We start from the raw sequence: 14,671 nt of genomic DNA on the forward strand, positions 1-14,671 counted from the left end.
TTTACGTTTTTTCACTGCATTTTAATATCCGTGTGTTCCTTGTTTTCAGTGAACATATCAAAACCAGTTTTTACGAGACGGATGAAATCAAACTGCAGAGTTTTCTTTACTCTTCCATTAACCAAGGCTTTATTAATAATTTAAAGAAAAGCATTTTAAAATTGGTTCCTTTTGTCCTGTCAAAAGTACATTCAAATTAAGTACTTGATAACATAGAAAAAAAAGAATTTGTCTAAAACATTTTCCCAAATCATTTACAACACGGCAAACACCAAATAAATATTTACAGTTATTTATAAATCCATCTATAATAACTTAATAATAAACCCATCTCACACATACAGTAAATCTATCATAATGAGTACAGACCTGTACAATATACAGTGTGTGTGTGTGTGTGTGGCAGTCTGAGCTGTGTGTGTGTGTGTGTGTGCAGCAGGCTCAACGGTGGCTTGTTTGGCATTTACACTTAACTTCTCATTTCAACAAACAACTATGAATGAATTTTACAGTGTATAGAAACCTCTTCCGTTAGGATCACTGGAATGTAACATTAGCCAATGACTTCAGATGATCATGAGTTTAAAAACCTGAATCTACTTTGCTTCTGTCCAACAATCCAGGGAGCTCCGCTGTGGGAACACTCATGTGATTACACAGCACGGATGTTCAGATGAAATAACGCTCGCCCCCACATTTACACAAAGCGTTACCTGCACAAACACTACTTCTTCTGCGGTAACGTTGTGGGGATGGAGCGCCGGTCTGCTCGTGACATCATGAAGTCCTCTGTGGAGACTTCTTTAAGTGTGGCAGGTGAGAATAAATCATCTGGTAAGGACCCCGTTCTGCTCAGACCACTTCACATTTCCTCTGAGCCAAATGTGTGACACTGTGTCCATCTGACCACACCAGTGCTCTGACAGCTCTTTGTGTTCACTCCCTTTTTACTGTCCTGTTACTGGGAACCGGGAGGGGGGGGGGGGGAGGGGGAGAGATTCATCCACCGACGCTGCCGGTTGAGCCGTGTTTCTGGGAGCGAGCGGCAGGCGTGTGAGAGAAACGCCGCGGGGAGAGAGGGTCATTCAAAGTCCTCTTCGTACTCGTATTCGTCGAGCTCCAGTTTGCAGTGTGGACTGGGGATCTGGAAGAAGTGTCTCTTCAGACCCAGCTCAGTGGAGATGTGCTGCCCTAAAGGGCTCAAAGGGTTGTCGTACCTACACGGACACACGGAGGTCAAAGGTCATTCAAACAGTCGATGTGCTACAGGAACAGAAATAGATCGACATTTGGGAAATGTGCATATTCATTGTTATACTGGGAGTTGGAGATCAATACAAACAAACAATGGAACCACCAGCAGCTGGTTAGCTTAGCACAAAGACTGGAAACGGAGGAGAACAGCTAGCCTGACTTTGCTTCGACTAGTACATTTAAAAACCTGCTGATTAACAAACCAAAGTGTGAAAACAAAGTCGGCTGCTAACCCCCGTGAAACAACAACCTGTCGTGTTTACACTCTGCTTTTAATATGGATTACACAAACAGTATATAACGGGTTCACTGGTGAGCTATAGAGGAGCTGATTAGTTGATTTTCTCACAGAGCATGGCTAGCTCTTTTCCCTGTTTCCAGTGTCTGCGCTGAGCTAAGCTAACTAGCCCAGGCGGTAGCTTTATTTTTTATCATACAAAGTATGAGAGTGGTGTCTCTTTCTTCTGACTCTTGGCAACGAAGCAAAAAAAGCAAAGTCCCCAAATTGTCAAACTATTCCTTTAAAGAGAGGTTTCCAACTGGAGTGTACAAAGGAGCAACACATAAAGGCGTGGACAGAAAAGGAAAAGATAACAACAGAAACCGTCTGGTTCAAAAACAGACTCCCAGCTCTAAGACGTGGCCACATACACATGTACTTTCTGACAAAACAACTATCTGCTGTCAACGGTGGGCTCAGATTGGGGGGGGGGGGGGGGGGAGAGGCCAGGAGTGGGTTTAGGACTAGAGAGGAGGAGGAGAACACTTAGTCCCTGCTGGTTCCCTGAGTGTCTTACCTGCTCTGGTTAGCGGCCTGTCTTTAGGAGTCGGTGGTGTTCCTAAAACCACCACACAACATACCAGTCAACGGCCTCGTCTATCTCTGACCCACTCTGCTGCTGAGCACATGATGCACTCTGTGCTCAACCACCACTGTCTGACTCTTATCAATCATCTTTCAATCATGTCTGCTGCAAAAATGATATATTTATGTTTTTTGCAATTGATAACCACACAATATTGGTAATACAGCACTGGTGACCATGCTGATATTTGTAATTACAATAGCTTACACAATAAGCAGGGCCTGTATTTATCAAACTTAGAATTATCAATGCTGTATAGTAGACATTAACAAAGCAACAAACTGCTACTGACAGCAAAAGTGTAGAAATAACCTTTAAAAGCAACTTTAAGTGATCACATGATTATCACGTGTCACCTCGAGCAGGAACAGCCAATCAGAGACAAGGATTTTCCCTCCATCTGCCATATTGTTCATGCATTAAAATAAATCATTACATTTCAATATCTTATTCTGCAAAAACATATTGTATTCTTTGTAAAGTTTTTTTGTGAAATCCTTTTTCTCCAGCTGCAATTAACAATGATCTAATATAATTATACTGTACAAATGGGGATGAAGTTTTATATATATGTATATATATATATATATATATATACATATATATATACATATATATATATATATACATATATATATACCTATATACATATATACATATATACACATATACAGTGGGTACGTAAAGTATTCAGACCCCTTTAAATTTTTCACTCTTTGTTTCATTGCAGCCATTTGCTAAAATCAAAAAAGTTCATTTTATTTCTCATTAATGTACACTCAGCACCCCATCTTGACAGAAAAAAACAGAAATGTAGAAATTTTTGCAAATTTATTAAAAAAGAAAAACTGAAATATCACATGGTCATAACTTAAATGTTTCAGATCATCAAACAAATTTAAATATTAGACAAAGATAACACAAGTAAACACAAAATGCAGTTTTTAAATGAAGGTTTTCATTATTAAGAAAAAAAAAAAATCCAAACCTACATGGCCCTGTGTGAAAAAGTGATTGCCCCCTAAACCTAATAACTGGTTGGGCCACCCTTAGCAGCAACAACTGCAATCAAGCGTTTGCGATAACTGGCAATGAGTCTTTTACAGCGCTGTAGAGGAATTTTGGCCCGCTCATCTTTGCAGAATTGTTGTAATTCAGCCACATTGGAGGGTTTTCAAGCATGAACCGCCTTTTTAAGGTCATGCCACAGCATCTCAATCGGATTCAGGTCGGGACTTTGACTAGGCCACTCCAAAGTCTTCATTTTGTTTTTCTTAAGCCATTCAGAGGTGGACTTGCTGGTGTGTTTTGGATCATTGTCCTGCTGCAGAACCCAAGTGCGCTTCAGCTTGAGGTCACGAACAGATGGCCGGACATTCTCCTTCAGGATTTTTTGGTAGACAGCAGAATTCATGGTTCCATTTACCACAGCAAGTCTTCCAGGTCCTGAAGCAGCAAAACAGCCCCAAACCATCACACTACCACCACCATATTTTACTGTTGGTATGATGTTCCTTTTCTGAAATGCCGTGTTACTTTTACGCCAGATGTAATGGGACATACACCTTCCAAAAAGTTCAACTTTTGTCTCGTCAGTCCACAGAGTATTTTCCCAAAAGTCTTGGGGATCATCAAGATGTTTTCTGGCAAAACTGAGACGAGCCTTTATGTTCTTTTTGCTCAGCAGTGGTTTTTGTCTTGGAACTCTGCCATGCAGGCCATTTTTGCCCAGTCTCTTTCTTATGGTGGAGTCATGAACACTGACCTTAATTGAGGCAAGTGAGGCCTGCAGTTCTTTGGATGTTGTTCTGGGGTCTTTTGTGACCTCTTGGATGAGTCGTCGCTGCGCTCTTGGGGTAATTTTGGTCGGCCGGCCACTCCTGGGAAGGTTCACCACTGTTCCATGTTTTCGCCATTTGTGGATAATGGCTCTCACTGTGGTTCGCTGGAGTCCCAAAGCTTTAGAAATGGCTTTGTAACCTTTTCCAGACTGATAGATCTCAATTACTTTGTTTCTCATTTGTTCCTGAATTTCTTTGGATCGCAGCATGATGTCTAGCTTTTGAGGATCTTTTGGTCTACCTCACTTTGTCAGGCAGGTCCTATTTAAGTGATTTCTTGATTGAGAACAGGTGTCGCAGTAATCAGGCCTGGGTGTGGCTAGAGAAATTGAACTCAGCTTTCCAAAGATGTGATAAACCACAGTTAATTTATGTTTTAACAGGGGGGGGGCAATCACTTTTTCACACAGGGCCATGTAGGTTTGTATTTTTTTTCCCCCTTAATAATAAAAACCTTCATTTAAAAACTGCATTTTGTGTTTACTTGTGTTATCTTTGTCTAATATTTAAATTTGTTTGATGATCTGAAACATTTAAGTGTGACAAACATGCAAATAAATAAGAAATCAGGAAGGGGGCAAACACTTTTTCACACAACTGTATATGTATGTATATACAGGTGCTGGTCATATAATTAGAATATCATCAAAAAGTTGATTTATTTCACTAATTCCATTCAAAAAGTGAAACTTGTCTATTATATTCATTCATTACACACAGACTGATATATTTCAAATGTTTATTTATTTTAATTTTGATGATTATAACTGACAACTAAGGAAAATCCCAAATTCAGTATCTCGGAAAATTAGAATATTACTTAAGACCAATTCAAAGAAAGGATTTTTAGAAATCTTGGCCAACTGAAAAGTATGAACATGAAAAGTATGAGCATGTACAGCACTCAATATTTAGTTGGGGCTCCTTTTGCCTGAATTACTGCAGCAATGCGGCGTGGCATGGAGTCGATCAGTCTGTGGCACTGCTCAGGTGTTATGAGAGCCCAGGTTGCTCTGATAGTGGCCTTCAGCTCTTCTGCATTGTTGGGTCTGGCATTTCGCATCATCCTCTTCACAATACCCCATAGATTTTCTATGGGGTTAAGGTCAGGCGAGTTTGCTGGCCAATTAAGAACAGGGATACCATGGTCCTTAAACCAGGTACTGGTTGCTTTGGCACTGTGTGCAGGTGCCAAGTCCTGTTGGAAAATGAAATCTGCATCTCCATAAAGTTGGTCAACAGCAGGAAGCATGAAGTTCTCTAAAACTTCCTGGTATACGGCTGCGTTGACCGTGGACCTCAGAAAACACAGTGGACCAACACCAGCAGATGACATGGCACCCCAAACCATCACTGACTGTGGAAACTTTACACTGGACCTCAAGCAACGTGGATTATGTGTCTCTCCTCTCTTCCTCCAGACTCTGATTTCCAAAGGAAATGCAAAATTTACTTTCATCAGAGAACATAACTTTGGACCACTCAGCAGCAGTCCAGTCCTTTTTGTCTTTAGCCCAGGCGAGACGCTTCTGACGCTGTCTGTTGTTCAAAAGTGGCTTGACACAAGGAATGCGACAGCTGAAACCCATGTCTTGCATACGTCTGTACGTAGTGGTTCTTGAAGCACTGACTCCAGCTGCAGTCCACTCTTTCTGAATCTCCCCCACATTTTTTAATCGGTTTTGTTTCACAATCCTCTCCAGGGTGCGGTTATCCCTATTGCTTGTACACTTTTTTCTACCATATCTTTTCCTTCCCTTCGCCTCTCTATTAATGTGCTTGGACACAGAGCTCTGTGAACAGCCAGCCTCTTTTGCAATGACCTTTTGTGTCTTGCCCTCCTTGTGCAAGGTGTCAATGGTCGTCTTTTGGACAACTGTCAAGTCAGCAGTCTTCCCCATGATTGTGTAGCCTACAGAACTAGACAGAGACCATTTAAAGGCCTTTGCAGGTGTTTTGAGTTAATTAGCTGATTAGAGTGTGGCACCGGGTGTCTTCAATATTGAACCTTTTCACAATATTCAAATTTTCTGAGATACTGAATTTGGGATTTTCCTTAGTTGTCAGTTATAATCATCAAAATTAAAAGAAATAAACATTTGAAATATATCAGTCTGTGTGTAATGAATGAATATAATAGACAAGTTTCACTTTTTGAATGGAATTAGTGAAATAAATCAACTTTTTGATGATATTCTAATTATATGACCAGCACCTGTATATAGATAGTTACAGTGGCGGGCCGTGCATTTTATACCTGGGCCTTCACTGCTGTCCTGCAGCTGAAATACCACCTTATAACCACATTATGGCGCCACAGCTATTATTCATTTTTAATGCTGTAACTATGTACGTCTTCGTATTAAACCGTTCGGTACCAGTCATTTGAATAATGCTAGGGCATTTAGAAAATGCAAAAGCCTAAATTCAGGAAAATATAATGTTCTCAGCTGGTCTGGCTGTGGGATCCACAGTCATTCCTTAATGACAAGCCACGACCCAAAGAGATTATAGGATTTTACTTTCACAAATTGAACGTTGAACGTACTGCTCTGCAATGTCTTTCATCGTCTCAGCACCCTCTCTCATGGTGCATCTCACTCAGTCAGAATGCATTGTGATTGGCTGAGCTGCATCACGTGATGTGATTCACTACCCATCAGCCTCTGCTGGCTGTTAAGTTTTGTTTCACGATAGTCACCTGCTCGCCCACTGACCAATCACAGCACACTCTGCACCTCGCGGGAAAGCTACACACGGACACTGAGCGGCATGTAATGCTGACGTCATTATAGGCCGGCTAGCAGGCTCTGATAGTCAAAGAATACGCCCAACATGTCAAACTAAAGATCTGATTGGTTGAACACTATGACAATCAACAATATCGTCCCCATTCACTTTAATCTGCACTGGCTGCAGGTGAGACTCTGCAGGCCTCTGCCTCTCTTCTTACATAGAGACACAGAGGTGAAATCTGATTGGATAAAAGCTCTACTTAAAACAAGCTGCACTGGAAGCAGAGCAACTGAGGAAGACAGTAGCTGTGCAATGAGAAAATAAGATAATGGGAAAAATATTTTTATAAATTATAATACATGTAGTGTATTTAAGAAAAAATATTAAATTATAAAATAGATATAGCTTTGTGATTCTGTTTAGGCCAGCAGAGAAGGCCTTGCAGGCCCTGACGGCCCACCACTGGATAGTTATATATATAGTTATATATAGTATACAAATAAACAAAAACTAAACTGGAGCAGGAAAGTGCTGCCGGTAGACGAGGTACAATATAAAGTTTCATTACTGCAGTCATGTAGCTCTTTTTTAAGAGTAATTGTCTTTTAAATTCAAGTTGTAAGAAATGTAATAAGTAGCTTTTCTTCAGACCAAAATTACAGTTTCTAATCATTTGAATAAATTCGGGCCCAGGACTGTAATTGCAGCCACATGTAACAGAGCGATGATTAAAGTGCTGAACTCACGCGTCGTTACACTGATCGTTGGCGGCCTCCTCGGCCACCAGGATGTCGTACTCCTCTGCAGCATATTTCTCCCAGTCCGTCACCTCCTGTCCGTCCGTCTCCATCTCCTTCAAAACAGGACGAGTAAGGTGATCCCCTCTGACGGGACAAACAAGTCACGGTGCTCTCTCACCTCTGGTGACGTCCTACAAGACTCAAACCTTACCCGTATGATAGAGAACGGGTCCTTCTGCTCGTGGTCGAGGTACTTCTCGATGTTAAAGAAGGTGTCAAAGAAGATGTGGGACAGCTTGCACCTTTTGAGGTCCCGCAGAGTGATCTTACCTGGACAGGATGAGACGGCGACGGGTATTATTAAACTGTTCAGGAGGTCTCACAGCCAGCCAATCAGAAATGTCAGGCTGTCTACCCTCCCTCATCTTGTAGTGTGACAGTGGTTATGGATGTGATATTGTGTCTATTAATCAAACTACAAAACAGCTGGGCCACAAATTTGTCAAAATAGGGCTGCAACAAATTTTTGCTTTTATTATTTATTAATCTGTCAATCATTTGTATCAATTAACTGACTCATCTAGTCTCTAAAAGTCGAACAAGTTAGCGGAGTGCACTGTCAAGTTCTCAAATAATTTTGGTAGAAAAAAACAAAGATATTCTATTTATAAAGATGTGAAAAGAGATCGGCAGCACATTCTCAGATTGGAATTCTTACCGGATCAATGAAATAAAATGCTTATCCAAATAAATCAGTGTCCTCTAACTGTTTTGAAACTGTGAGTCAAATGAGGATAAGCTGAGCTGATTTTAAACAGCCTAACCATCTCATGCAGCTGCTCATAAAGCTCGGGGCTACTGACAGCAGAAGCCCGATCGCCTTCACTTTTAAGCCTTCAAATCTGGAACTTCCAGAGCGGGAGCCCGGCCTAATGTCTGGAGGCGGCCGCTGAAGTTAAAGATGTCCGATTTGCCTCATGATAAGACATGAATGTGCTTTCAAAGTGATGAACAAATTCTTAAAATCAACTGTAAACCCAACAGATAGACGTGTTACGTGGGGCCTGAAATTAAGTGATTTTTAAAATCTTCGTAGCCCTCACAAGTCCTGGTTTCTGCTTTTGAAAGAGGAGAGAAGAGACTTTCGATTGATGAGAGAATTAAGTTCAGCATTCCACGACTGCGGAGTTTAAGACATTCTCTGGTCTGTTTGTGAAAACTCTGCCAGACTCATCTGATCTGCATATTATGTTGTCATCTAATGCAACGTCTCCATCTGCAGCTAGTGTTGAAGCTCATGTGCCTGTACCGCAGTCCAGAGATCATTTAATGAGACATTTTAACACACTAATAAATCTCTTAAATGTGTTGTGCTGGGGGGGGGGGGAACATCAGCCTGAAATAAGAAGTTGTTGCATCTCATATTACACAGCTCCACTAGTAGAGCATAGCAGCAGGTCGACTGAGAGTCACATTCAGCTGTGGCTATCAATACTGAACATGCATGGCGTCGCCGTAGACCAGTGTCTCCTAAAAGGCACGGGGATAAAGCTAAGTGCTGGAGGGAATTTGTTGACAGTGTGGATGACACTAGCAGCTGGCATCAGTCAGTCCGTCTCTCATCTGTACGTTTTCTGTCCGTCGCCGTTTAAATAAATGGAACCTGTTAGGACTTTCTGGTGTGTGTGAATGTAAAACGGGTCTGACCTTCGACCTCGGGCTTGACAAGGTCGAGCATTTGGCAGAGGCAGTCCTCGAAGGGAAGGGGCTCGATGGCCATGGTCTCCAGCCTTTGGCACTGGTCCTCGTAGAAGTACTCCAGCTCGTACATGCTGAGCACGCCGTCCCCGTCAAGGTCCATGCAGCGGAACCAGTACTCGATACTGGACACAGGGAGAGGTGCGTGTGAGTGAAGACACAGGCTTTGGAGAAACAGAAGATGCGATCGGTGTGGCTCGTGAGTCCACGAACCTGGTGTCGGTCTTCTTGTCCTCCTCAGAGATGAGGAACCAGACGAAGTCGGCGTAACTGAGCCGTCCCTCCTTGTGCACCTTCCTGTCTCTGGTGGAATAAACCCACACGGTCACGACTGAAACATAAAAGAATCGCTCGGGCCTCCTTTAAACTCTTTTACATTCTTCACTTACCTCGTTACAGTTCCTGAGAATAGTCTCTCAATCATCTTCTGGGAGATGGCTGGAAAAACACAGCAGAGAGATAACTTACAATCCAGACTTTTGGGGATACAATTCTCTCATACAACAGCGATCTCGGTTAACGTGCAATATTATTCACAACACATGCAATCCATTCTCACAGACTGTAAATCCAGACTGGCGAGAGTAAGCTCTTTTTTTTTTAATCTGGACAATAAATCTTCCGGTCATCATTCTGACCGTGCAGTGGTGGAAATCGTTCCAGACGTGGCGTCATTGGAGCGGAGTAGAAATGCTGCTCTCTTATTGATCTCGTGTCTCATTTCCCCTCTCTCACTCACACACCATCAACCAAGAACATGTGGCGTGGAGTGTGTGGGGAGGAAGCGCAGGTCTTATGAACGGGTTTGTGTGAGAGTAGTAAAAGAAAAAAAAGAAAAGCAGGCCAAATAACGTTTACAAATGCTTTTTATGTCGGCATTTGTCCTTTGTTGTTTGAACTGTGAGTGTATGATTATAAGATGTACACTTTATCCAAATACAACAAATCCTGCGGATTCTAGTCCGGCGTGTTTTTGTTTTTCGGTGAAAAGTGAGGCGTGCTCGTGCACACCTTGGTCATTGTGCTGTGCCAGGTCCTTCTGGTCTATGTAGAGGTCGTGGTCGGTGTCCAGCTCCCAGAACTTGCAGTAAATAACGTAGAAATGTTCGTAGGAGAAGAAGTCGGTCAGCTGGTTCACATCTTCTTCCTGCTCCAGCAGTGCCAAATTCTGGGAGAGAAAAAAAAGAAGTTACAGCCATGAGAAGTTTTTTGTATTATTTATGATCAATATACTCTAAATATTAGCCAAATTGCCCATGATAGTTTACGGGCCAGCTTCCTTGTTCATTTTGAGCTGCTGTACTTGGTGTAGTTGTACTTTAAGCAGCTTTATAGTGTAATAAGGAGTTTAGATAATCTGATTCAACCGTCGACATGTCCACAACCTGTCTCATTATCGGACCGTTTGTTAGACTTCATTCTAGTGAAGTTGCCATGTTCCCATGTTCAACAATTACTTTGGTGAGAACAATGTTTTCATTACAGAAGCAAATTATGACCCATGTACAAAAATAACTGAATTCTCCTTTAATAAGCCGTACATTATTAACACAGCTTTGCTTAAAAAAAAAAAAAAAAAAAAAAAGAAGTCAGGTGCAAGTATTAGTATATTAGGATTTATTTTAAAAACTGTGAATGTGCAATTGAAGATAAATGTTTATATGAAAGAGCTCACACATTATATTTTAAGACAATAAAATGATTCTTAAGCCTGGTTTATCTATTCCTAGATGTTTAAAGGACCAAAAGACACCCCTAGTAAAACAAAATACATCTTAGTATCAGAGAAAGTAAGAGTTTTGTAATTGCAGTCGTATACCTGAAGAAAATTACTTTTCCTGAGCTCCGAACACGTTATTTTTCCAGTCCATGAACGGTTCGCATTGTAGAATATCCTCTGAATCACCTGCAAAAACAGTTGACAGTGTCATCATGTATAACTCAATAATGCATCAGTTAAAACATAATTAAAGCATTTTGTAGCATTAATGTGCAGGTATCTGGGTTATGGGAGCATACCGTGGTGATGTACCGCGAGTGAAAGTCCGGGGCCTCCTTTAGGAAGGCCAGGCCTGCGTGCGAGTTCACCACATCCTGGATAGATAAAGTAGAGTCAGCTCTCTTTGTCTCTGCTGCAATGTCGGCCTCATTTCCACAACAAACCCCTCACAACTAGCACACGCAAATGCAAGAGGACAACTCGGTGACATGCTGTGCCTACGACAATAACAAATACATAAGTTCAGACAAATTCTGCCGTTACTTTTTAGAGACGAGTCAAATGTTAACGCACATGTGGCATTTCTCTTTTTGGTCGACAGAACACATGACAATCAGAGCAGGCGCTTAAACGCATGCTTATTCAGACATCCAGGGATGTCAGTGTCTATCTGCATCACTCTGTCGCACCATATGCTTTATAAATTGTGCTAAAGAAAAGGCTCCGGGCTTCGTTGGCGGAGGCCATCACATTTGAATGTTTCTTTTGAAGGCACAGAGCAATTGGTGGACCGGTTTTGGGATCAGCTTAAAGTCTTTTCTGATTTGACAGCGAAGCGGTGGGACGGCCAGAGAGAAGACGTTAGCTGTTGACTGCTCTTAACCTTCTCTCCTTCCTCATGCCACAAAGCCACAGGGGGTGTGCTGCATTTCCAATCAACTGTAGCTACACTCTTACCATGACCCCCCCCTTGTGTCTTTTTGCTCTATTCTACCCCCTTCCCTTTCTGCCGGGAGGGGGAGGGGGGAGATTGTTGACATAAATGCGAAGGCGGCAATGAAATTAAAAGGCCTTATTTCGGGGCAGCCGTCGTGCCTCCTTGACTCTTAGTGTGAGAAATTAAATCATAGAGAAACACATAAATCACAGGGCACAGGAAACAGGCGGGGACAGTCAAATCTACTCCACTGCAATCCGCCTTTCATTCATCAAAACAGTCAAAGGCCATTCGCTGAGCAGGGACCATACAAATTAAACGGCGGGTGCCACAAGGCATCTCTGCCGGTATGCTAACGGCTGCTCGGTGGCAGCATGAAAATGAGTCAGGTGGAGGGCGGGGCCCGTGTGGAGCACCAACAGCTTGTCAGAGGGAATGAGAACACAAACAGCCAGCACAGCAGGTCCACATGGCCAGACTGACCAAACAGTCAATAAGGAGACTTATGAAACCATTTGATAAAAACTGAATCCATGATTTCCAGGATTATTTTGGTGCTACAATGTGTGCATCACATTTCCATCTCCATCCCTCCCTTGGTTCATTTCTGTTACTCCCCTCCACTATGTTACCGGCTTACAGTAACGTCCCTGATTTAGTCCTCGGCCACATGAAAAAGCACTGCTTCAAGCAGGGCAGCCCTAAAATTAAGCCCAGTTTGCACTACCCAAGCCAACGCAATGTTGCCATGCACCGCGTTTGCCAAGTCCGGCCCTCTCCCTGGGTGAGCTGCAGCCAGTACCTGCAGGAATGGAATAAGGTCGTCTTGTTCCAGGTAATTACAGCCAGGCTTGGCCAAGAGGTGCACGAATTTAGAAGCGTCGTCGTGACAGGTCTGCAGAGTTCTGGAGAAGAAAAGAGAGAACAGATGGTTGCAAGGTTACTCCCTCTTTTCACTCTGGTGTTCTCTCTATTCTTTTTTTTTTTATCATTCTTTCATGAGCACAAGTTTGAAATTGTTCCCCTCATAAAAGTGCAAGTGCAGGTATAATGCATTCGGAAATTAGGATTCTGAATCGTTGCCCGGTGATTAGGAGCGCCGAGCGTTACGCTAGCGACGGGGAAATAATGCGAGCGTCTGTTGAGGCCTCTCATCTAAGAATGGCTCAGTCATGAGCTCGAGTCAAAGGCCAGGTCTATCCGGTTCTCTTGAGGCTGGAGCACTAATACAAGAGCATGCCTATTGTAGAACAGCATTCTGCACACAGCTAAGAGCTCAGCCGTCATTACAAAAAGCCCTGTGGCGATCCTTTCAAAGACACTCAATAGATGTCTTCATTGAAATGACTGTATGCCCGGCAACTTCTCCCTTGTGAGCATTTGTGATCAGTGACTTCTGTTCAGAAATGAAAAGGATAATGTGGCGATCGCAGAGAGCCGCATGCAGCGTCTGTAGTCTCAGCGAGTGGTCATCATTGTTCAAAGGGGACTGTACGAGTGTACCAGCGGCCCAGTGAGGATAAGAAGAGCCATTGTCTTACTTTCTCCACATAGCCACCAACTTGTGAACGGAGACGAAGCCGGTCCTGTCGCCTCCAGCCGAGCAGAACAATGGCATTTTCCAGTAGAGAGGACACTCACAGGCCTGGGGAGACAAGAAAGCAGAAGAGTTGGGGAAGAGTGTGGTGTGGATGTACAGAAGAGAGAAAAAAAAGTGCACTGCCTGGATACACAAGATCTCTAATGCAGAAAAACACGGCACAATGACACTGTTGGTTTTGACTGTTGCATCACTTAAAGACCCAGAGGACATCCAGCTGTCATTTCTCTCTTCACTCAGGATCCCCTCAGGCCTCTGCTCACATTCCTCAGGGAGAGAATATTTTCCGAAGAGGTTCAAAATCATTTGCTGGGTGGCAGCTGTACCTCCGATGCTCCAGAATCACATTCTCACCTTGGCGACCTTCCCCATGTCCTCAATGGTGGCCCTTTCATTTGGGAATTGGGAAAATGTTTTCTCAATTTTGGAAATGAGGCTGTCGATGTTGACGTTGGCTTGGGGCCGGCCCTGTGGGAAGTAGAACTTTGGAATGCTTTCACTCAGCGCTGTGGCGACGGGCTCCTGCGTCCTCACCTGGGCCTGGGCCTGAGACAAACACACAGAAATGCACACAGTTAGCCACCGACGCTAGCGAAGGCTAACGCCTCGCAGCGCAAGCATTCCAGCGTGTGCCGAGGCTAGCCTTGACACACACTCTACATTGCTGGCACGACGAGCACACCTCTCAGCAGCCCTAGGCAGCTAGTAGTTATAGTTATTATCCATTTATCTGTAACCCTGTATTAGAATTTCCCCTTTTAATAGATTGTCACTCCGTACCAGCTGTAAATTAAGATGTGTCAAGCGACATTAATGTGTGTAGAATGCTTTGACCTTGTTAATGTCATCCGTTTATCAAATTAGAGTCAGGAATTTCGAGGGCACTGTAGAACAAGTTAATAACTAGATAATACTAGATAAGGCAGAGGACATCATTTATAAATAACATTTAAATATAGAAATCTACTTACAGATGTACTAGTCTAGTTGTATTTCAGAAACACAAGCATTACATAAATAGGTAATGGGGATGACTCATCTTGAGTATTAGTCATTCGTCATTACTGGAGAACTATTGTCTGTGGCATCACAATAATGTCTAATTAAGAAGTATACTTTAGACTTTAACTGCATAATGTGTGATCTAACTGGACACAAAAAGGTATCTCTAAACAACATGAAAGTCAACCACACACTGTGAGTGACTCATGTTTACAGA

The 14,671-nt window shown here is 42.7% G+C and overlaps 1 protein-coding gene across 6 annotated transcripts in view; it reads right to left on the reverse strand.

Moving 5' to 3' along the window:
• Positions 1 to 82: 82 nt before the first annotated feature.
• ppp2r3b (protein phosphatase 2, regulatory subunit B'', beta) overlaps positions 83 to 14,671 on the reverse strand; it is a 28,955-nt gene continuing 14,366 nt past the window's right edge. For 4 of the 6 annotated variants that reach the window (XM_076081780.1, XM_076081779.1, XM_076081786.1 and 1 more), the window contains 12 exons: positions 13,807 to 13,998; positions 13,394 to 13,497; positions 12,655 to 12,757; positions 11,215 to 11,289; positions 11,015 to 11,101; positions 10,207 to 10,363; positions 9,585 to 9,633; positions 9,409 to 9,498; positions 9,145 to 9,320; positions 7,649 to 7,767; positions 7,444 to 7,550; positions 83 to 1,217 (listed from right to left, as the gene is read on the reverse strand). In XM_076081780.1, the coding sequence (XP_075937895.1) occupies positions 1,082 to 1,217; positions 7,444 to 7,550; positions 7,649 to 7,767; positions 9,145 to 9,320; positions 9,409 to 9,498; positions 9,585 to 9,633; positions 10,207 to 10,363; positions 11,015 to 11,101; positions 11,215 to 11,289; positions 12,655 to 12,757; positions 13,394 to 13,497; positions 13,807 to 13,998 (1,395 nt within the window). In that variant the 3' untranslated portion in view covers positions 83 to 1,081. Of the gene's footprint in view, positions 1,218 to 2,051; positions 2,094 to 2,934; positions 5,160 to 7,443; positions 7,551 to 7,648; positions 7,768 to 9,144; positions 9,321 to 9,408; positions 9,499 to 9,584; positions 9,634 to 10,206; positions 10,364 to 11,014; positions 11,102 to 11,214; positions 11,290 to 12,654; positions 12,758 to 13,393; positions 13,498 to 13,806; positions 13,999 to 14,671 lie in introns of those variants that run through there. The other 2 variants (XM_076081784.1, XM_076081781.1) reach the window with 2 other exon arrangements.

This window comes from Anarhichas minor, unplaced genomic scaffold, assembly GCF_050575085.1.
Source record: "Anarhichas minor isolate MPS153535 unplaced genomic scaffold, ASM5057508v1 ptg000087l, whole genome shotgun sequence".
Taxonomy (NCBI): Eukaryota; Metazoa; Chordata; class Actinopteri; order Perciformes; family Anarhichadidae; genus Anarhichas; species Anarhichas minor.